Raw genomic sequence first — 24,691 nt, 5'->3', positions numbered from 1 at the left:
GAGCAAAGACTTAGTAGCAGGACATGTCTGGTACACCAGAGGACCAGCAAGGGAACCAGTGTGGCTGGAGCAGAAGGAGCAGAAGCAGGATGGCTGGAGAAGAGGCCAGACAGTTAAGGGCAGGGGGGCAGTTTAGGTTGGGCTGTGGGGCCATTGAAAGGACTGTGCCTTCGCCTCCTATTGCCTGAGCCTTCTATCTCTATGTGGACAACCTTGTGCATCGCACATCCGCTATGTTTTTCTGAGCCCCGTTCTCCCTCCTTGCTTCTGCTGACGCTGGCTTCTACTGTGCCATGGCTGACACTTCGTCTTTGTCCTCATTGGCGGTCCAGGAATGGGTCCATGATCCAAGCAAGGCTAATCAAAGTCTTTAACTGGGATTTTTCTAATGGGTTTCATTGGGGGGAAGAGTCTCTATCTCCTTGATCATGAGGTGACAGGATCATGAGGTGCACAGAGCTGCTGGTGGCAGCACTCACCAAGAAATAGTACAAGAGAAGGAAACAGACAAGCAGAGGGGAGCAGAGGTAAGCGTGCAGTTACAGTGACACTGAGCCCTCCGTCCTGGCCATGTCTGACTACCTTCCCTCCCAAGTCCCACGCGTTAATGCAACCTCCCTCTTTAGCCCTGGCAAGCTTAAGCTAAGTTTCCATCATGGATCAAAAGAGTCCAGATGAAAACATCCTTCACACGTAGCATGGCCAAAACAATTCATGATCTTCTTCCCCTGCTTCCAACCCAAGAGACAAGTCTGTCCCTCTTTCCTCTGTTCCCCATCCTGGCTACTAACGCCATCATCTGCAGGGTTTCCAGGCTGTAGCGGCCCACGTTATCCTCTGTCTATGCTCAATAAACCATCAAGTTCTCCCCTCAATGGTGTCTGTCAAGCTTCCCAACTTGCACCCTGTTCCCCTGGTCACCTTTCATCTAGCCCACTGCAAGAACCTCCTACCTGGCCACCTGGCCTTGCCCCACTCCAGTCCTCCCTCCAAACTGCCACCTGTGAGCTCTCTGAGGCCCAGCTGATCCTGTCTCTCTTCTCTTATAAACCTCTGATGGATAAAATATAACACTTCAACATGACACTGGAGGCCCCCAACATCTTGCCTTTGTATCACACCGATTTTTCTCCCTCTGCCCCCAGGACAGTCTCTGGCCCCACCTCCTATCTCCGCCACTGCATCTCCCTAACACTGGGCACCTTCATTTTACTTGACTCTCCCTGCTTCTCAGCCACCAAGGCTGGGTCTGAATCTGACTCCTGAGACCCTCCATTAGGACACCTCTTCCCCCAAAGAAACATGGGGCTCTGCTTGGGCTTCCTGGGTAGGTTCAATCCCATTCCTTTTCCATCCACTTTCATACTGAAAGACAGTAAGACAATTCTGGTGCCAACACTCCATCTGTCCACATGGATCTAACAATCAACAGAATGTTCCAATGTAAAGAAAAGCAGTCTGATTCTGTCTCGGGGCCAAGAGTGGCAAAAGTGACTTTGGTGAGGACGTGGGCAGGTGACGGACAGGGTGAGGAAAATGAGGCAAGGACTCTGCACTTGGGCAGGCGTAGGGAATGGGCTGGAGAGAGGAGAACTGAGTCAAGCTAGGCAAGTGTGTTTTAGTGACAGGCTCCAGCAACGAACAAATGTCTTCTCACAGCCGCCTCTGCCAAAGAAGAGATAAGGAAAGAGATACGGGGCCAGAAGACAGAGCAAGTTGTAGCAGGTTCCTGCCTGATTCCCAGCTCGGGTTACCCCTGCGAGCCAGGGAGACGGCGAGCTCAGTCCCACACTGCTTAGCAGGTGCTACAGGGCTGCACATCTCATCTCAGGGCACAGGCTGGGGTTGGCGACCTGGAAGAGCCAACAGGAAGTATGCTCCTCCCCACCTGCAGGAGTCAAAGGAGAAGAGGCAGCAGCAGAGGTGAGAGGACATCCTTGCTCTTCTCTCCGGATCTTGATTAAACCCTCTGCTCGCACCGAGGCATCCTCTGCAGGAGTCCATGGCGCCTCCAGCTCCGAGATGGGGTGGCAGGCAGCTCGCACAGGTGGAGCGCATTAAGAACAAAAAAAACGAGCCATTCGGCACTCTGAATGCACTGCTAAAGACACCCGTGTAATCATTCGAAATGAAAACTGCTCAAATGAACTGGAAAATGTTTTACTTGTATTTTTCTCATAGTCCCGAACCTCTCTTTCCATGGTTCAAAAGTTTGCATTGTCTAATTGCTGATTTCCACTTGTGAATGAATCAGTATAAAATAAAATTAACTGCCAAATTAATCTACCCATCTAGTTTTAGGCATGAATTATCCTCTGAGACATTTTCTCCCGTGCTTGCCGCATGTCAAGACAAGCCCAGATACAGTGATATAGACCCCAGTTTTCAGCTCAGGAATTCAGCCCAAGCAGTGGAGAATATCCTTGATCTCTAAGACCCACAGTTCACTCTCTGAAAGGGATCTGATTCCAGGCAAATAAAACAATATTCCTCACCTTTTAAAGGTAAACTAACACTGTCATACCGAGTATGTTACTGGAGCGGAAACGTGCTGCGTGGTTTTGTGAGCTGTTTCCCCAATTGTTCCAGTTAACAAATTAACAACAAATTTCTTCTACTAAGTATAACAGGGTCAGCCCCAGTGGAAAATGTGGTGCTGGCGAGGGCAGAACTTTAAAAATTACATATGCTGTTTTTCTGGAGCTGCACCAATGGAGACCTGCTTGGTTCTGCTAAAAACGACAACAAAAAAAACCAAAACCGAAAAACCCACAGATGTCTAGGATAAAATGATAGGATCCTCCATCCCTGGGGAAAGGGAGAACCATGTACTTGGTGACTTGACCGAAGCCACCATTCCTGGAAACTATAGAGACACAGAGGATAGGTACCAAGATGAGTGACTTTAATCTCCAGTGGGGTCAAGTAAGCCTTGGGGACAAAGGGCACAGAGGCCCTGATCTCTTCCCTTTTGAGGTTCAGCATTGTCAGAATCTTTCTTGAAGGACTGAGATATCTGTGACCAAGTACTATTTCAGTGCTATATTAAACAGGAAGGAAATCCTGCCAGATGCAACAACATGGATGAACCTGGAGACTTTATGCTAAGTGAAATAAGCCAGTCACACAAGGACTAACCCTGTATGATTCCACTCACATGAGGTATCTAAATCATCCAGCTCATGGATGCAAAGAATAGAATTGTGGTCGCCAGGGGCTGGGGGTGGGGCAGGAGCAGGGAGTTGCTGATCAGTGGGTATGAAATTTCAGTTATGCAAGATAGTGAGTTCTAGAAATCTACAGTACAACATTGTGCTTACAGATAACAATCCTATATTGCATACTTAAAAGAGGGTAGATCTCATATTAAATGTTCTTACCACAATAAAATTTTAAAAAGGAAGGAAGGAAGGAAGGAAGGAAGGAAGGAAGGAAGGAAGGAAGGAAGGAAGGAGGGAAGGAAAAGCAAACAAATGGACTACTCAATTCCATCTAGGGATGCATCGCCAGGAAAGTGAGCGTCTGGGATACTATGTGCTCAGTTGGAGGACTGTCTCTGGCTGGAACCCCTTAGCACCCAGCCCCTAGGGCAAAATGTCATACTTTGGGAAATGGTGGCTACATACTGAGTATGAACTAAGAGTTGTTACCCTGGTAACCAAGGATGCAGGAAGGGCACAGACACTGAACCACCGAGCATCCCTCTGGCTGTTCTCAACAGCGACACCGTCTGGCAGCAGGTAAAGTCACAGGCAGATGGGCTGCTCAGGAGCCTCAGGCTCCCTCTTTGCTTGGCATTGGAGGCACAACGGGTTTTGGAATATAGCTCTGTAATACTTAGATGAAAACAGGAAAGGGCATGTTCAAGAGGAAGATGCTGGAACTCTTGGTAATAAAAAATAGTGGAGGCACCTGAGTGATCACTTAAAAAAAAAAAAGATATATGAACATATTTGCAGCACCCATTGCCACAGCTCAAAGGCTGACCTTATTTTGGATATCAGAGCTTGGGGGAAAGGAGGTAAGGCATAAGTTTAAAGTATATATATATATATAACAACATGCATCAAATTTATGCTTCCTTTACGGCCAAACCCTGACATCTTTCCAGGCACTAAGGAAAGCAACCAGAAGGAAACTGGCAAGGGAGACACTGTGCTTCTGGGGAAGAAAGGGAGGCTTTTACATTTCATCACACCCTTTTAATAATACCTCCACATTTGCTTTTCTGTAGACAAGCTTGGAGGCCCAAACCGACAAGCTCTCACCTGTCCCCAACCACCCCGAGAGGAACGGAATCTGTCAGTTTCCCTAAAAGGGAAGGGAAAAAAGAAAAACAAAGTCAAAAGGAAAAGCTAAAGTTGCAGCTCCTCTGTTTGAAGACACCAGGCAGGAAAGAGACAGGGTTGACGCAGAGGCACGGCAGCGCCCCGGGGGCAGGAAACCTGTGTGCTGAGACTTGGAAAACATTAAGTGCAGGGAAGTTGTAATGAGCCTGAGCAGCAACTCAGTAGTGATGTTGAGATGGAAATGGAGCATTTGAAAGTGTGAGCTTTCGAAGAACATGGTTTTTAGGAAGCGATTTTCCTTCTTGCCACTCCTTCGCTTTGGGGATATTCAAATTAGGCTTGAAATCACCCATCAGCCGCACTCCATCCCTCTGGTTGGGTATGGGTCAGAGCAAGTGCAAGGTAAAAGCGCAAACAAGTCCTGGCTCCAGCTCATACCAGCTGCTGCTCTGGGTACTAGCAACTACGAGGGCCTCGCTGAGATAGATTGAGGAGGGATGGAATAAAAGGCATAAAGTTAAAGACAAGATTAATAAAATCTGATTAAAAAAAAACCAAACACTGCTGGCTAGCCTATCTAGCAGCTTAAATTACATTCACCACAACCGACAGGGAGGGGGTAATCATGAGTAATAAGTCCAGGCTCTGGAAAGAAATTATGGGCTAAATAATGACAGCTAACACCAGGGGAAGTCACTGATTCACCTTTCCAGGGAAGACTCAAGACAGGGTATAAAACCCATCAATCACATTGAGGCAAATTTCACTTGGTAGGAACCCTGGATAGTCTAGGATCTGGATTCCCAAATAGCTTCCGAGTTGTACCCAGAGCCAGAAATGAGGCAGGAGCATAAAGGCTCCCTCCAGTCGCACCGTGCAGCCCAGCTCACCGTCACCGCTCTCCATGTGGCTGTTGGCACATCCCAACCTTGGTGTGACCAGGCACAGTCAGTTATTAGGCGAAGGCTGTCCTGTTGGCCCCTGTTCATTTCTGCCCCGTCAGCTGAGGCCACTCTATGCTACTGGGGCTGCCTGAACACAAACAGTTCCTGGAACCTTCTTACCAGGTCAGTCTGAGCCCCCAAGCGGCACCCAAACCATCCCGTGACTGCAGGTTCCTCCTGCTACCTCACCCAGAACACCCTGAGTTCCCAATCTCCCAGCTATTTCTCACTGCAGCTTAGCACAAAAACAATCTAATTTGACTAATTCACACTAACCGGCTAAGTATTGTCTCTTTTTAAAAGAGCCAGCCAGGTAATTCAAATGAGCTGCTTAGAATGGGCTTTCAGCCTATGTAGGAGACATCAGGGGCCTCCTCTGGACCTCATGCGCAAGAGGTCTTCTCTTGTGAGAAGAGAAGGAAAAGGCTGCACCCCATGCCCTGCCCCATCTCCCAGCCACTGACCAGTGGACAGAGAGCTCCATTCCTTCCCTGTACAGCTACCTCCTGGCTTGGACCCATCAGTGAACAGGATAACATCTTACTGTAGAGACAGAGAGGAGCTGTACCTGTCTGGCTTCAAACCAAGGAAGACCCTGGAAACCCAATTCTGCTCCTAGAAGAGGGAGCCCTTCTGCTCAAAGACAAAGGGGTCCCAGGAACTTGGGTTTCAGCTCCAGGGGACTTCAGAAGAGCGGTCAGGATCTCTGTTTCCTCCCGTCGTACGCCCCACAGCTTCTCCCTTTTGTCCTGCTCTTCACTGCTTCCATCTGCAGCAGGGGGTCCTGGTGGACTAGCTTCCCCAGGTGTGGTTGCCTGGAGGCCCTGCCTGTTCCTTAGGACCCTTTCGCACACCCATCCCTGATCCTAGCCCACAGCTAAGAGGGTCCCGATGGAAAAAGGGCGTGGGAGTAAGAGTCCTTGCAGAAGTTGCACTGCAGGAACGCTTGACTCCTCCCAAGTCCCCCTTGGTCACCTGAGCTCTTCCTCATATACCAGGTCACCTCCTTCCAACTTAGAAAAAAAGGTGTAGGGACACTACTCTCAGAAAACTTTCAGCAGAAAACCTTCCACAAATAATGAGGACTTTTCTTTTTCTTTGGTCACTATTAGAGCTAGTTTAAGGACGGAATGGGATCCAATTCTACCAGAATAAAACTTAGATTGACCAGAACCTCAGCACACCAGAATCCTCAGAATATCAGACATTTTTTCCCTGCTCTTTAGACATGGAATATCTATAAGAAAAAGGGCACGTAAGCATGCCCTCATCTGCTGGGCCACTGTGAATATTTACGGGGTGCATAGGATGTTGTCAGAGGCAGTGTTTGAAGGTTCCTGGCTCTACCCTGGGGACAAAGTACAGGTGTCAGTGCAATGCGGCCTCTGAAACTCCAACCCTGGATCCAGCCTTGCATCTGTATGTGGCACCAGCATTGCCTTAGACTGCAAAGACTCAAGTCTGCTTATCAACATACTTGCTTCGATCAGCAACTGAACCCAATCCTAAATTCAGTTGGAAGGACACACATTAAATTGCTGACAGTGACAGTTGGGGGCAAGTGAGAGCAGCATGAAGAGGGACCTTCTCTTTCCCTCTATCTAATTCTATATTTCTTTAAAAAACAAACAAACAAACAAACAAAAAACAGAGAGACTGTGTTTGTGGACTCCTTCAAACATTAAAATAAATTAATAAATGGCCAAAAAGGACAAGGAAGCGACTGTTTTCAACAACACGGCCCAGCTGAGCAGAGTTTCTGAGGGAGGCTGGGATCGGAAGCATGGCTGAGCGGGAAGGTGCCCACTTTTCTCAGTAGTGTCCATGACTGAAGGGCCTAGAACAGACCCAGGCATTCTGGAAGGCCTCCTTTTCAGGGCTCGAAACAGCTCAATCTCTTTCTGGTCTCTTCGTTCTGACATTGATGGTCAAGAACCTCTGTATTTCCAGCCCAGCCCCTCCCTTAACTCCTTGTGACACCTGGCAGCATGTCAGGGCTTGCAGAGTGGGCATGTGCCTTCAAGCTCACCTGGCCTCAGGGGACCCTCCCCGCACAGTGGCATTTCCCTCATTCCAGCACCTCTCAAAGCTTCCCGAGTTAAAAGCTGGGAACCTTCCCCAGCATGAGCGCCTGACCAGCTTCTGAAGAATCGCGAGTCAGATGCAGAGGTCAGTTTCTGGCCAATCCCTTCCAATGACTGTCCTTCCCTCCCACCTCTTCCCCTGGTAGAAACAAAACAACAATAACAACAACAATAGCAACAACAACAAAAAAGAGTGGAATCTTGGCCATGGAAGCAGCCGCGAAGGTTCTCCCTGCCACCTCATTAATCACCCGGCTGCCGGGAGCGCTTACCTGCAGATATAATTTGTCTTGCAGGAGTCCTGCAGATTCAAACAGTTGGGCTTCTCCCTCTCCTCGTAGGAGCACACAGGCACGATGGTCTGCCGTCGCCGCTCGGTGCAGGCGATGTCCCGGCAGGAGCAGAACAGCATGCCGTAGCTGTGTTTGGCCGGGACCTTGTCGAAGAACTGCCGCAGGGCCTTGTGGCACTTGCGTCGGTTGCAGACTTCGTTGGACATGCTGGTGGTACACGGGGTGATGTACGCCGACCTGTACTTCTTGCAGGTGTCGTCAAGGTTGCAGGCCTTGGCGGCATCCAGGCAGTTGTTCCCTTTGGGAATGTGCTCAACTATAAAAGGACAGAAAGCCAGGCGTGAGCACGGTGCTAGGCGCCTGGGCTGCCCACCCCTCCCCTGCCTTGAGACCTTCCCTTCTACGTGGCAACACTGGGAGCCCTTGATCCACTCTGTGTTTCGAAGAGAATCACTTAATGAGTTCGGGACAAGGAGGAAGTATGAGGAGGACAAATTCTGGGAGCCCACGGCAGAACACGAGCTCCCAGCTCTCTCTTAAATGTATAATTAGGAGGTAGTGAGAGAGGCCAAAGGAGCTCAGGCACCTGCCCGATTACATATAAATAAGGCAACAGGAGAAGAAGTTTCCAGCTCCTGGTTGGTAAACTGAAATTAGGATAAAAAAAAAGCAACAAATTATATACCTGTTCATTATACAGTATATGAAATGATATGCTGAATGTAAGTATAATTGCCATGCAATCCTCCAGGAATATAATTATGTAATAAATGCATATAGTACATGCTAATTACTATATGATTACAGAGTAATTACATGGTTATTTGAGCCCAGAAGACAAAATATTATGCCAGGCTCTCTAAACAGGAAGAAGCAACTACAGCAAAGCTGTATTTAAGTTCTAGCTCCCAGGCCATTGGAAAAAAAAACACAGAATAAATTACATAAAAATTTACAAGCCTCAATTTCCACTTAACTTACCACCTACAAAATGTGGGATCCATGAGTACTGAGGTTGCAGATTAGAAAAATTCTGATAAGTATTTTAGACAGCATTTCAGTGGGCTTACCAACCTCGGGCCTTTGGAATCTCACAAAACACACGCAGCCCTCTGCCCAAGCCCTCGGTGCTCATGCTGTCAGAGACACTGGGGCTGTGCTCTGCTGGGCTGCCCACCATGTGACCTGGAGAGAGAGTCTGGTGGGGGCAGGGCCCACTGGGGTAGCTGGGTGGGCTGGCAGGGCCAAGCCCAGTGGGCAAAGTTAAAAGATGAGTGGACAAGGGAAATTAAGCTCAGCCCTAGGATATAGGTATGTGCACAGGGAGAAGTGATGGAAAACCTTCCAGAGCCAAGTTATAAGATGGTCCACGGAAAATCAATAATTAGGTGTGGTAGTGACCCTCTGGAAATAGCAGGGAAGCAGCAAAGCATGATACACTTGTGGGAAGTCCCTCGTCAGGCCCTAGCAAGTCCCTACTCAGGCCTCAACTCTCCCTTGGATTCTGGGACCTCCTTTCACTCTCTTTATGCTCCCAGTGAACAGGGACCGTGAAGGCATTTGGGAAATTACGAGACTAGAGAATTGACAACAGAGAAGAAACAGTCCAGATGGGTTAGGTGGGACTGAAAGAGCACTGCATTGAGTGTATGTCTAGAGGGCACATGGGATATTATTCAACCTTAAGAAAAAGAAGGAAATCCTGCCATCTGCGACATGCATGAGGATGTTATGCTAAGTGAAATAAGCCAGTCACAGAAGGACAAACACAGCATGACCCTATTTATATGAGGTACATAAAACACTCAAGCTCATAGAAGCAGCGAGTAGAATGGTAGTTGCCAGAGGCCGGCGGGGAGGGGGAAATGGGAAGTTGCTATTCAAGGGGTATAAAGTTTCGGTTATGCTGCTATACAACATTACACCTAGAGCTAATAATACTCTTTCGCTCACTTAAAAATCTGTCAGGAGGGTGTATCTCATGTTAAATATTCTTACTATCATGAAAAAAAAACAAAAAACGTTTAAGTAAGTAAATAAGTAAAGGACACACACAGCAAGTCCAACATCTCAGGGACAGAAACACTCTCCCTGTTCTGATGATGTGCCTTGCTTTAACAAAACCCAATATGCAGAAGTCTGAAAACACAAAATGATACCCTGGCACCACGAGCAGTATTTCACTATGCCCTAAGTTCGTGTTTCTGCCGATGACATCTGAATCCAACAATTCAGTGTGGAAGGAAATAAACAACACACTCAGCCCTGCATAGGTGAGCAGTGTAGGAAGCCAGCAGCTGCGTGTACACCGCTGCTGGTTTAACAAACACACCTGGTACATTTTCTACATCATGACCTTCCCACATCGGCTTCTCTCTGGCTCCTCTGTTTTCACACCCAGGCTCCTTAAGACTCAGGGAGTGAAATATTCACCACGTGCCCTGACAAGACCACTCGGGCCTCCAGGCCTTAGTGACACTTCTAGATTTTTCTTCTTTTGAGAACTTCTAATCCCACGCTGATAGACCCATGGGCAACAGTGATTTATATTCTTGAAGGTCTATAGTTCACTAGGAGATTTCTAAATTGTGCATTTTTTATGATAATCTAAAATAAATTAATACGACCAAATTCTAAATCACCTGGATTAGGCCCTTAAGGCTAGATATTGGCACAGAGACACAGACGTAGACGTAACACTTAAATGATGTAATCAGTGATATATGAACAGTTCGTGTAAGTTCAAATGGAGAAAAATGGCAGAAGAATTAAGTCATCACATGGCACCCAGTAATATAGGCCTGCCAAACTCAGAAGAACTCATGCCGAAACAGAGCACTGCATTCCGACTGTAAGTATCAATTTAGCTTCAGCAAAACAATACCATTCCTTATATTAAATAAATATTAACGTGCATTATTTCATTGTTTTTAAAGTTTTGTTCATACTTAATTTGTGTGCATTGCTTTTATAATTGTGTAAAAGCAAAGAATAAGAGCTGCAGTTTTATGTTTATAAATTTCAAATAAAATTATAATAGGTCCGGAAAACTTATTTCCCTCTGAAAGTAGTCCACATAATGTACGAGTTTTGAAAAATGGGCCTGGAAAACAGCTCCTTGATATGGGTCTTGGCAATGATTTTTTTGGATACAATGCAAGAAACAAAAAAAGTTAAACAAGATTATATTAAACTAAAAAGCTTCTGCAGAGCAAAGGAAACCATCACAAAATGAAAAGGCAACCTTTGAGATGGGAGAAAATATTTGCAAATCACATATCTGATAAGGGATTAATATCCAAAATATATTTAAAAAACTCATACAACTCAAAGCAAAAAAACCCGAACAATCCCATAAAACAATGGGCAAAAGACCTGAATAGACTCTTTTTCCAAAGAAGATAGTCACATGGCCAACAGGTGCATGAAAAGGTGCTCAACATCACTAATAATTAGGGAAATACAAATCAAAATCATAATGAGGTATCACCTGATGCCCGTTAGAATGGCCATCATCAAAAGGACGAGAGAGAATAAGTGTTGGCGAGGATGCAGAGCAAAGAGAACCCTCGTGCACTGTTGGTGGGAATGTAAATTGGTGCAGCCACTGTGAAAAGCAGTATGGAGGTTCCTCAAAAAATTACCAGTAGAATTACCATATGATCCAGCAATTCCATTTCTGAGTATCTACTCGAAGGAAACAAAATCACTATGGCAAAAAGACATGTGCACCCATGTTGACTGCAGCATTATTTACAATAGCCAAGACATGGAAACAACCTAAGAGTCTATCAGCAAATGAATGGATAAAGAAACACACAGACACACACACACACACACACACACACACACACACACACACACACACACTCTCATACTATGATGGAATACTATTCAGCCATAAAAAGAAGGAAATCCTGCCATTTGTGACAACATGGGTGGACCTTGAAGGCATTATGCTGTGTGAAATATGTCAGACAGAGAAAAACAAACACTGTATTATCTTGCTTACATGTGGAATCAAATAAATAAATAATAAATAAATAAATAAATACAATAAATCTCAAAACAAAAAAGATCAGATTTGTGGTTACAAAAGGCAGGGAGAGGGGGTGGGGGAATTGGATGAAGGTGGTCGAAAGGTGCAAACTTCCAGTGATAAGGTGAACAAGATATGGGGGTGTAATCTACACCGTGATGACTATAATGAACATTTCTCTACGGCATATTTGTATTTGAAAGTTGCTAAGAGTAAATCCTAAAAGTTATCATCACAAGGAAGAAACTATTTTCCTTTTCTCTTTCTCCTTCTGCTCCTCCTCCCTTCCCTTTCCTTTCTTCTTCTCCTTTTTTTGTATCTATCTGAAGTAATGGATGTTAACTAAACTTGTGGTAAATAATTTCATAATACATGTAAGTCAAGTCTTTATGCTTTACCCCTTAAACGTATGCAGTCCTGTATGTCAGTTATATCTCAAGAAAACTAAAACCGGCCTAGTGTAAACCTGCTCAGTTATAATAACAGTTCCTTTTTTAAAGTTGTTAAACATACAGAAACTACTAATTAAATATTTTCATCTTAATGGTATCAAAAAGAAAGTCAGTTTTTTGAAGGAAAAGCTCTGTATAAAGTGGGAATAGGGTGAACCATTTTATGGCCAAAGCAATTGCTCAAAGTTTATCCCATTTAGCAATTGATGTGACTCAGCCTCACTTTCAGCTGATTCTGTTCTCACTGATAAATAACATTGCCAAAGCATTATCTTCTTATCTTTATTTCAGAGCCTGTGACAAATTCCAGAATGCACAACCTGGCACATTTAGAGAGGCAAAAAACTATTAATTGATTTCCAGCTCACAGGTCAATGTGTGATTTCCTTTTTGTTTCTGATTCTCATACACACAAAGCATTCACATGACCCTTCCCAGCTTGATATATGAGGCAAGTATTACCCAAAGAGCAGAACCTGACAAAGACAAAAGAATAAAGTCACAGACTAATGCTTCTAACAAATATACGTCCAAAAAGTTTAGTACATAGTATTTAGCAACAAGTTAAAAGGATAATGCGTCATGACCAACTAGGGTTTATCCCAAAATGCAAAGTTGGTTTAATATTTAAAAATCAATGTAACTCACCATATTAACAGACAGGAAGAGAACAATATAATTGTCACGATCGGCAAAGAAAAATCATTCTACAAATTTCAACTTTCATTCCATAATAAAAAGTGCTCATCAAACTAAGAATAGAAGGGAACCTTCTCAATCTATGAAATCTATAAAGGGCATCTATGAAAAACCTAAATCTAATACCATATTTAATAGTGAAATGTTGACTGTTTACCCCCTAAAATCAGGAGAAAGGAAGGATGCCCATTCTTACCATTCTTACCATTTATAGTCAACATTGCACTGGAGGTCCTAGCCATTGTAATAAAGCAATGGAAAGAAATAAAAGGTATGTAGATTGGAAAGGAAGACATCTCTATTTGCAGATGACTTGAAAAATTCTAAAGAATATACAAAACAACTACTAGAACTAATAAGTGAATTTCTCATAGTGAAGGGATATAAAGTTAATACGCAAAAATCAATTATAGTTTTATATGCTATCTGCAAAAATTATAGGAAACAAAATTTTAAAATGGAATTCCATATACAATAGCACCAAAAACAAATCTCCCCCCCCCAAAAAAAAATAAACGGCACTTAGGAATGATTTTTAACATAATGCATACAAAACTCTACACCGAAAACTAACAATGCAGAGATAATTAAAGAAGACTTAATAAATGGAAATACATATACCATGTCCATAGATCAGAGGACTCAATATTGTTAAGATGTCAATAATCCCCAAATCATCGTATGTTTTGGAATGGCAAGCAGATTCTAAAATTTATCTGGAAATGCAAAGGATATAATAAAGCCAAGGCAATTTGAAAAAGAACAACAAAGCTGAAGGACTTTACACTTACATCAAGATTTACCTTAAAGCTATAGTTAGTTATCAAGGCAGTGTGGTACAGCATAGGCACAGACAAATTAAACAGTGGAACAGAAAACAGAGCTCAGATTAAAAATATCCACACATCTACAGTCATTTCATTTTTGACCAAGTCACAAAACAAATCCAGTGGAGAAAGAAAGCCTTTTCAACAAACTGTATTAGAATAATTAAAAATCAATGTAATAAAAACAACAACTGATAACCCCTCAACCCCTACTTCACACCATACATAAAAATTAATAAAAAATGGATCACGGACAAACATAAAATCTAAAATCATAAAGCTTTCAGAAGAAAACAAGATAATCTTGGAAGTAGACAAAGAAAAAATTCATTCTTCCAGAGGACCACAGAAAGCAATAAACTTAAAAGAAAAAAATTGATAAGTTAGATTTCATCTAACTTAAAATTTCTCATCAAAAGACATTGAAAAAATTAAGAAAATGAACAGACAAATCAGACTAGAAAGAAATATTTGCAAAACAATATATCTGACAAAGGACCAGTATCTAAAATATATTAGGAATGCCTAAAACTCAATAATAAAAAAGAAAACAACCCAATTGAAAAATGGACCAAATATTTGAATGGACACTTCACAAAAGAAGACATATGAATGGACAATAAGCACATGCAAAATGTTCAACATCATTAGTTATCAAGAAAATGAAAACTACAAGGAGATACAGCGTAACACACACCACAGCAGTGATATAAAATTAAAGTCTAACGAGCCCAAATGTTGTCAAAGATGTGGAGTTCCTGGAATCTCACACATTGTTGATAGGAACGTATCTCACACATTGTTGATAGCAACCACTTTGGGAAAATGTTGGGCAGCTTTTTTATACAACTAAGCATACACTTACCCTATCACCCAGCATTTCCATTTCTAGGTATTTATTCCAAAGAAGGGAGAACATATGTCCACAAAAAGATTTGTACAAGAATATGATAACACTATATTGAAAATAACCCCAAACTGGAAACAGCACATGTGTTCATCAATAAGTAAATGGGTAAACAAACTGTGATCTATCGATGCAATGAAACACTACTCAGAAACAAGAACAAATGAAATAATGATACATACAATAACATGAATGAATCTCAAAATTACTATGCTGAGTGAGAAAAAAAAAAGCTTTACACAAAAAAGTACACACTGTATAATTCCATATATGTGATGTTCTAGAATACGCAAAACTACTTTATTATGAAAAAAATCAGAAGAGTGATTGCTTGTAGGGGATGGAGGTGAGGATTGGCTGGGAAGGGGCAAGAGAGAACTTTCTGGAGTGATAGTAATGTTCTCTATCTTGATAGAAGTTTGGGTCAAAACTCAGAGAATGGTGTACTTAGGTTTGAACATATATAAATTTTACCTGAAAAGGAAAAAAGAAAACCTAAACAAATAATGAAAACTTGTTAATGATATGTAAGCTGAAGCATTTAGGGGAAGTATATTGATATCTGCATTTTAAAAACTTGGATGGATTGATAGATGGACACAAGAATGGATAGATGGATACTTGGAAAGCAATCCCACTCGAGTTTAATGGTAGAATCCAGGTGGTGGTTTGACTAAAATTTTTTCCCCTTTTCTATATGTTTGAAAATGTTCAAACGAAATATTGGTAAAAATAGATTTATGTCTATCCTATTCTTTTTTAAAAAGTTTCAAAGGCACAGAATATGGAAAACAACTCAGCCCCTCCCCCTTTTCCCTTCCCTTCTTAATCTCACAAATTCACCTCCAACTCTCAGGTATTGCTACACTTCCTGTTACAATGGAGTTCAAAATCAACACTCCTGAAACCACAGAACATAGATACTAGAGGTGAGTTTGCACTTGGTAAGAAGACGGATCCCCTGTATCTATTAAATCGATCTTGCATTGCACAAAAATGCTACCTCAATGATTTGAGGCGAGAGAGGAATGAACAGATGATTCAACAGAGGCCACTTGAGTCGCACCCAATTTTCCATCAACTCACACCGGGCAGGAGAAGCAGGGGCACGGCTCCTGTTTTACAGCCTCGGCACAGGCACCTTGTCGCTTGCGTGGGGAGGCTTCGGAACAGCTTTACAATAACTCTGAGTGCCGTCCTCTCCACAGCTCATTTTAGAGCTCGGCATTAAAATGTTGCTTTTCCCCCCTCCCCGCCACCTCTAATCTCTTCCTCCATCTGCTGTTATTCATTCTTTAACTCAGTAGAATGTCTGGGATGCTGTCTGAATGGGAAGTATTCTCAGAAAGAAGGGCGTTTACTAGAAATCCTTTTTTCTTGGGGGAGGGTGTGTGCCTGTGGGTTGTGCAGGCTAATGAACTTCTCCCCAGCATCAGCCCAGCTCTGCATTATGGAGAATGCATTTAACGAGTTTTTCCTTTCAAAGTTAGACAACCATGTTGTTACTTTGCAGGTTATGTATCGCTTTCTCTATCATCCTTCTCAGCCTCTCTGGCTGTAATCACAGACTTGTTTTCTGTTTTCTTAGGCATGAGAGGGATAACCTTCATAGCCAACCGGACGGCCAGCTCCCAGAACATGGAATAAAAAGGGGCAGGTGCTGCTGAAGGAGCAATGAATTAGGAGCCAGGGTCGGGGTGGGGGTGGGGAAATGTGGTCCAATCACCTGAGCGTCTTTGTACAAATCAGTTTTCCCCAGATAAGTGTCAGTTTCCCTATTTGTGAGATGCTATATCGCAAGTCCCTTCAAGCCTCAACGTTCTTTCATTTAATGGTTATAATCAGAATATGAATTGCATTTTCTGATTATAGTGTTTAGGATAAAACTTGGTGATCAGGGCCAGAATGTAAAACCCCAACACTCAAAGGCCAGGGCTCGCCTCTCAGCTGTTTGCTGCTGCCAAGAGTACATGGCACCAACAGTGATTTCAACCCTGACCTACAGGCAGAGCAAATGTAAAAGGTCCCTCCAACACAGGGACATGTGGAGGTGTCAGGGATGAAATATGTACCGGGAGAAACTTTCACATTCTAAATTCCTCCGGAGCGAGGAACCGCCTTTATCCCAAGTACAATCCTTACACTGTCCCAAATCAAAGGAGCTGTCACTGTGGCCGCCAGCCCCTCATTAGCTACACTTAGAAAATGCCACTGTTATTGGCAATTGCTGGGGCCAACTAACCAGTCCAAATGATTCAGGATGAAACACAGATGCAAGAAACTAGAAATCCCTTTCTATAGATGACGAGGGAGAATACAACAATAAATACATTAAAATCTGCATGGCCTGAATGAAGATGGGATTTATTAAGCAGAAAGGTCACAAGACACAGTGAGAGAACGCTGTTTACAAATGCTTGCCAATTTCCGGGTATCTTTCTGTCTTTCTCTTTAGGGCGGCAGAATTGAATTCACAACTGGTTTCCTCTTCCTTTAGAACTTGATTAATTACCATGTTAACGTAACTACCATTCTACTAACAGGCTCTCTGTAATGTGTGATCCCCAGCAAATAAAAAAATGGGCAAAAAGCTCACAGGGCAAAAAGCTCACAGGGATAGAGCAGGCTTTTCTGGAAGCTCACATTTACAGCCTGGGTCTTCTGATTTCCACGTGGATCAGATGATACATCTGATCAAACAGGTTGCGACCTATGAAATCAATCCTTCAAGAGCTTGGCCTTTTCCAGCTGGGGTGCTAAAAATTACATGGAAAGAGCACATGTTGGCTCTTGGAAGCCCATTTTTATCATTCATACCTGGTTTCAGACATATTGTATAACACGATGATGAGTTTCTTCCTCGTCGTATTTTTCCATACTTTGCACAACTGCAGTAAGCCTCAAGTCGTAACCATGTTTTCTCTGGGGTTCACAGTGACTGAATTATTCTCAATACCTGTGAATTTGGAAATATGCTTCCGTCTGGTGAAGACAGTGTCCAGGGTTCACCACAAAGCCATGGTCTCGCCTCCTGCTCCCTCACCCCCAGCTCACCCGTTAGTGCTTCCATTTCCATAATGCACACGCTGTGGCCCAGCCATACCTTCAAAAATTAGATGCCGCCTATAAGTGGTGTGCAACTCACATGCTCGCTGCTGCAAAATGATTAATAGTGCTGTCTCAGCAAATGGGATCATTACATTTTTAATTAACCTTTCCAACCTCCTCCACCTTTTCTTTTTGTTATACACTGGATCTCTGAAGTTTCCTACTTGTTTATGTTCAACGAGTTTTGTAACAAAAGCATGAAAAATGATAGCAGGTGATGCAGGAGTCGGTGCCCAGGTGAGATGCCTGGTGAGGTGTGGTGCCTCACTCTATGTAGGATGTGGAGACAGGCGCTCAGAACTTGGTGGCTGGGTTCCCACCTAATTTTTGTTTTGGCAGCTTAGCGTTATTTAATGGCCTTGGCTACCAGGAAACTGGCTTTTTAAAATCTTTCAACCTAATTATAATTACTATGTATAAATCATACAATGATCAATTATAAAAATCTCGGGTTCATAAATATTTAACTTAGCATTTAAATCCACACGGCAGGAGCGCATGAAATTTCTGAGGCCTTTTCTTTGCAAACAACTGCTTTATTACAGTTCCAATGCCAATTACTGAAAACCGAACCCAGCCTGTCTTGCAGCACACTCAGGCACATATCTGAGCATAATGCCTTTCCCTGTAGTAAGATGGCACAATGCAGTTATTTCTAAAATAGGCATGCCTCTCATTAAAAAAATATTTTGCAAAAGTCTTCTATCGCCATCTTTTAATTCCTCAAGTATAGAGAGGCACAATTATGATATTAGACATAAAAACACTCATTAAAATATATTTTATCTAATGTAAGATTGATTCTGAGATAATTGAGGTCAGATTTGTTTGAAAAATGTATTGTGACATGTGCAAACGCTGATGCAAAGAGGAAATGATCTTCCACGAGGACTCAAGCAAAACAGCTAAATATTTTTCAGCAAAATCATAAAGCCATAATTGGATTTCAATTTAGTAATAGTTGGCCTAAGACAGGCCATTTTTAATAATCTAATTATGTTCGGGGCCTACCCCAGAATTCAATGACTGCTTCAGAACTATTAATTGTACTCAATTCTGTTGCATCTTCAACCATGAAATTTGCTATTACATGTAGGACTGGCTCTCAGTTATGAGTATTTTTTCCCCAATCTCAGATAATCTTTATAACATCCACAAATGCCTTTAATTTTCTAAAAGAGAAATCTTTTAATGACTTTCTCTGGATCAGAACATCTGATCCACAGTAGCTCAGTTCTGTGGACCTTCTACGGACAAAAGTCACAATGAGATCTACAAAGACCTTCTTTGCTTTTATGAAGACAGAGAGAGCTTCCTTTGCTTTTGTCTGATTTTCATGAAAGGTATTTAATTGCTAACATCTCATTAGCAGTAAAATTAATGAGTACTTCGGCTACAGGAAAAGACCTGCCTGATAACGTAAACCTAATTCATTTTATGGGGTACAAACTGGAACTCCACTAATATTTAGCCTGTGCAAGCTCCACTGGTATTTAGCAATTTCAGCAGTGCAGGGCTAACCATGTCTTCAAAACTGGTGCTGCTTCTCCCCAGAGAAAACAACAATTATGGCGAACCAAGTAACAAAGAATCCTAGTTCCTCCTCACTGTTCCACCAATATATCTCCAGAGGGGTAAGTGGAAGGGAAATACGAAGGAAGTTGGTTTTTCATAATTGTCTAAGTTACTATTCAATAAAATGGCAGTCTTAAAGCAATGTGCCTGAATTTTTACACCAGCACACTCAGATTTAGAAATCTCTAAGTGTGGCCATGCAAAGCAATCACTCTGGAAAGCTGGACACTGATCCCAAAGAGGCTGCCAGCACTCCGGACATTTCATGAAATTCTTCCCTAGGAGCCTGAGCCATTTTCTCTGGACGACTGTGAGCAACAACAAACCTCTGCATTGGGCGGGGATGGATTTTCAAAACCAAATGTCATTTCACACTAAACATGGTCATGAACGAGGTGCTGCTGCTGATGGGCAACGCTTCGGGGTAGAAAGTGACGCGTATCTGTAAGGATGTTTTTACAGGGGTGACTTACAAATCGGCTCTGAAAACAACCAGTGAAGTGGCTTTCCTGAAAAGGAGCCAAGGATAGCCCCACAATAAGGGGACCGCTTTGAAGGGCAATATTCATTTGGATGTATGGGCTCATCATCCATACTCATACTGTACATTGGATGTGTTTCTCAAATGAGCTAGAGCAAAAGGATGCCACCAGAAGGCAGCCTGGAGGCCCAAAGGTCACTCGGACCACACAGTCTCCAAAACATTGTTCTGGCCTCTGATATACACAGACAGAAGAAAAAGTATGCATTCTAAAGCCAAAGAATCAGCTGAAACAATGAAAAACAAAGAGGCTGAAGATCCTATTAAGTAGCCTGGATGATGCTGAGATAATAATGAATCATTGATGATCGTGGTGGTTGTCAGGGCCCTCACAGTGCAGGATTTTCAGCAAAGATAAGCTAAATATCAGGTCTTTATTTTTAGTTAAAGAGCATAAAATTCAATGCCTTTCCTCCCAGGAGCCTATTTACATACCTGCTGTGCTACCTATTTGCCTTCACCTGCTTCCCAATTAATACCCCATTAAGCCGCTCCACCTGCAGTGGCTTTTACCTTCATCGCAGCCCTGCAACCATCACTCATCTGCTACAGCTCAATTGTTTCTTTTGGGAAGACAAACAGAAGCTGCATGAATAATAATAGCAGGACTTCACGTTTGCAGGCTGTGAATTCTCAAAAGATAGTAGACAGAAGCTTAGGCTGGTTTTAGAGAGGAAAAGCCACTGGCTGGACAGAATGTCTACAGTTACAGGTAGTCATATTCCAGAACATTATGGGGCAAAGGAATGGCCATCTCAATGAGACAGATTTTGTGAATTCAGATTTTATAATTTATACACACACACACACTCACGCATGAGGTTTTATATATAATTATATATGCATATATATAATTTATACATATATATGATGTTTTGCTTTGTTTCATGTCAAGTTGGGTTAATAATATTTTGGTTGGTTAAGGGATTTTTAAGTCATCCATTTTAATGAAAATTAGCACATTATTTCTTTTTTATGCAAACAGGTTATAAGTGTTTGAAAAGTCGGTTCCTTCAAGCGGTGACCAAACCGAGGGGACACCAGAAGCCCCTGGAGAAAACACTTTAAAAAAACAAAAATAAAAACACAGACGCCTGGGTCCTGTCCCACCCTCTGAGTATCTGGATTTCTCCAAAGCTCCCGTGTCCTTCTGAGCGTCGTAGTAACTCCCAACTTTCTGGTTGGTTCTGGTCACATTTTCAGGACTGCATTCTCTAGTGCACAGCTCATTCAGGCCTCATTCCACGAAGCTCTTGTTGCTGAGAGGGCTTTCTTTGCCCATGTTCCCAGTGTGACTTCAGAATTAAGCCTAGACTAGATTTACCAGGTGGCCCCAGCACAGATACTTCCCAGGTGGGCTAACACAAAGCGCCCCCACCCCCCACCCCGCATCCCTCACAGCCTCCATGAGTGGCAGAGGAAGCAGACAGCAGAACGGGTGTGTGTGCATGCCTCAGTAAACCTCGGTGTTTTATTTTAATGGTGTGTTGGCAAGAGTCCCTGCTCATTTCATTTCCATCTTTAAATTGGTTCCAAATGCATTCACACATTTACCCCTCTGAGCCCCAGTAGAACTCTTGTTAGATCCCCATTTGAAGGATTACACCAGTTAGCTCAAGGATTAAGTTTAAACCCTGGAATTTCTACATTAAAATTCCTTCATCGGGACCTCCATTGTGTCTCTGCAACTTAATCTGTGCTCTGTCTCCCGCAGGAATTGCAGAGTAAATACAGCCATATCTACATGGTGTTCTGTGGGCACCAAGCCACCTCTCCCCGGGAGGTGTCCTCCCACCTGGCTCCTGTCCATGGATGCTTGAGTCTGGTGAGGCAGGTTGAGGCAGGTGGGGAAAGCCAGCATTCTCAGGCTGCTTGTGGAATGTCTTTCCTCAGTTTCTCAGCTATGGAGTTGTTGTGTCCCTGATGTACACACAAATTAAGAACCTTGGGCTGAATGAGAACAAGCCCAGCTCCTAGGGCCTGATATGTCCACCTAGCTATTTGTGTAGCTTTTTTCTTTCTTTCTTTATTTTTTTTTTAAGATACAATTTAGACGAAATGCAAGTGTTTTACCCCAAAATGCCTTTAAACTTCAGAGTGTGCCTTTTCTGATGGAGACCTGGACTTTGGACACGCTAGTTAGTTATTGTAAGAAATGGCCTGTGGAACAGTTACATTTAACCCTGGGTGAGTCTGAAGCTGGATTGTGAATATTGGGGTCAAGAAGATCTCATCAGCTACATGCCTGGAGAGATCAGAATGACATTCAGCACAAGTGCTGGCGGGGGTGGGGGGGTTAACAGGCCAGCTACTAATGCTGCTCTCAGCACCCCTGGACATGCCAGAGGTGCAAGGTCACCCTTTCGATAGGGCATTCAGGGCTGACAGGGGTGAGGAAGGCCAGCCTCAGAATGGCCAGCCGTGCTGCCCTTCAGTGGGGAAGCAATGGAAGGATGAAAAGCAGGGCTGAATTTCCGCCCTATTGGAGGTCAGCCTGGGTCCCCAAACAACCCTGCTCTAATGGAAGAGGCTCTGTGTTGCAGAAAATCCTGTGTTAAGACACAAGAAGAACCACACAAAGTCAGACCTTATACCTCTGTGAGTTAGTCTTCATACCACGCTATTGTCAAACACAGGTATTCGCCTTTGGCCTTAAAAAGTGAATGATGAACAACTCCTGAGAATTTCCTTGATGTGTCTAGAGCTGCCTCCATTACCAGGAATGACCGGAAACTTTTCTCGCTGTGCCATTAGCTAATGAACTAATCTAAAGGAGCTAAGAATGCTCCTAAGGTGGAGACTAGGGTAGAACTATGTTTCTGAACATAGAAGTGTGAAGGTGGAAATGAGGACTGACTGGTTTGACTCAGGAAGGAAGCTGGCGTTCCCAGGACCATAGTGCCCCCTCCCAGAAGTTCTCAAAATAAACAAAAAAACAAAACAAAATGGAAGTCCATTTGGCTATTCGATAGGGAACAAGGCTTTCCCAGTTTCTATTTTATTTATTGTGGGGGACAGATGATCTTTAATGCTAGATTTAAGAGCTACTGGTTATAACTGAAAGGAGATCCATTCCCCTCGAGTTTTCTACAAGCCCTTCCCAGGATTTCACATGGGAAGTTCTGTCTAATCTCATAAGTGGGACCATATGTAGTGATTTTGGTGGTTCTGGTGTATGCAATTCAGAGATCTGGCTTAGGGATACATCTAGAAAAAATCCAAAATTAAATGCAGATTTAAGAAAGAGAGGTCAAATAGCATCATAACAGAGAACCACAACGCTGTGGAAATCTAATTTATATCCTGAAATTGGGAATTCATTTCTAGTATGGTATTTGCATGTTAGGGAGAAAGCAAAAAAAAAAGCAACTGTCTAAATCTTTTTTTTGACACCAATGAAAGGTCCTCCTTGTGTGGGGAAGACGTCTTTAAAGTACCAGTAACACAGGTGTGCTTCTGCATGTGACAGAGAATAGAAAAGAAATTATAAACGTGATTACAAACCCCACACTGTCTTCTAAGAAAGGAATCACAATCACCTACTAAAACCAAACACCGCAGAGGAAGAAAAGGTATCCACAGGAGATTAGTGTGTTAGTAAATACACGAAGTACAGAAGTCCCACATATTTGACACTTGAAGAACAAAGCTATCCATCAATGTCCTAGCACAGATCGATCAAACAGAATGCTACTGCTGAAAACCTAATAGTATGATGGTAATAATGTAGGCATAAAACCTCTGGTCCATAATTGACTGCTTCCACTTGAAGCGAACGTGCCTAAAACAGTGACTAATGTTCACCTGAAGATTTCACTTGTGTTGAATGACAATCAGTTACACCTGACAGCAGTCTCCGTGGATGCCTTGTGCTGGATAATGGCCCAGGGACAGACGCCAAGGGGGTTTGAAGGGGGTGCAGTATATCCCCAAACAGGCAATGCAGGTCTGTGATGTTTAAATGTGGAAATGTGGATGTCAGGTACGTTTCCTCTTGGCTGCCTCCTTTAGATGTGATAAGGCTGCCATTTTCTGACAAAGTAATTAGAAATGAATCGTCCAGTACCATTATCGCAAGTTCCTCAGGGCATCCAAGTTGTCGAGTTTTGTTTAGTGAGCACATTACTATAAATCGCCCTCCCAGCCCGTAAGAGCGTATGCTGTCTCTCTCCTTGCAATAAGTAAGCAGATGCACAGAACTCAAGGGCAGCGGGCTGCGGAGCGGAAGAGTATCTACGTGTCTTGGCCTTCTCCCACTTTTTTTTTTAAAGCTCCAGTGAGTTCTGGGTGCCAGTCTGGTGAATAGTTTGGGTAAGTGGGTCTTCTTGTATGAGAGATGTGTCTAGGCTGTTGGCAGTGAGAACCAAAGTTTGTAAAGGAAAGCTTCCTGCTATTGCTAAATGACTAAACAAAAGATTCTTTACCTCTCCACACAAATTCAGAGCCCTCCAGTAGGACAAATGGCTGTTGAAGGAGCAGGGACCACACAGAGCGGGATTATTAATGGCCATCATTTGCCACAACGAGATGGAGCAAGTTCAACAATGGCTGGCCACACAGCAGGACCAAGAAGGGGCTGTGTTACACACATCTTAGTGTTTTGCTTTGTTTTGAAGTTATAACTGAAAGCGGATCCATTCTCCCAGTTTCACTCACCCCCTAGTGAGGCTTTACCTGCACTACCTGAAAGCCAGTACCACTTGATAAGGCTTAATTTCAAATTCCTTCCTTCCCTTCAACACACACACACACACACACACACACACACACACACACACACACAGAGGAGAGAAGCTCTCTCTGCATCTTTCAGTTCGCAGTCCTGAGTAGAAACCCTTTATATGTAAAATGAATTCATCCCCGGGTTTAAATGGCAAAAATCCCTAAGACCTCCCTGTGCCCAAATAAATGTGCAAGTTCCTGCTTTTCAGTT

The 24,691-nt window shown here is 43.1% G+C and overlaps 1 protein-coding gene across 3 annotated transcripts in view; it reads right to left on the bottom strand.

Moving 5' to 3' along the window:
• GFRA1 (GDNF family receptor alpha 1) overlaps positions 1–24,691 on the bottom strand; it is a 194,465-nt gene that overhangs the window by 51,258 nt on the left and 118,516 nt on the right. For all 3 annotated transcript variants that reach the window (XM_088791844.1, XM_019725238.3, XM_074338994.2), the window contains one exon: positions 7,590–7,926. In XM_088791844.1, coding sequence (XP_088647970.1) covers positions 7,590–7,926 — 337 coding nt within the window. The remainder of the gene's footprint in view (positions 1–7,589; positions 7,927–24,691) is intronic.

Source organism: Rhinolophus sinicus, chromosome 15 (genome assembly GCF_057876585.1).
Source record: "Rhinolophus sinicus isolate RSI-liver-muscle chromosome 15, RSI-T2T, whole genome shotgun sequence".
Taxonomy (NCBI): Eukaryota; Metazoa; Chordata; class Mammalia; order Chiroptera; family Rhinolophidae; genus Rhinolophus; species Rhinolophus sinicus.
The sequence above is the reverse complement of the archived record's forward strand: the minus strand, read 5'-3'. Positions and strand labels throughout refer to the sequence as shown.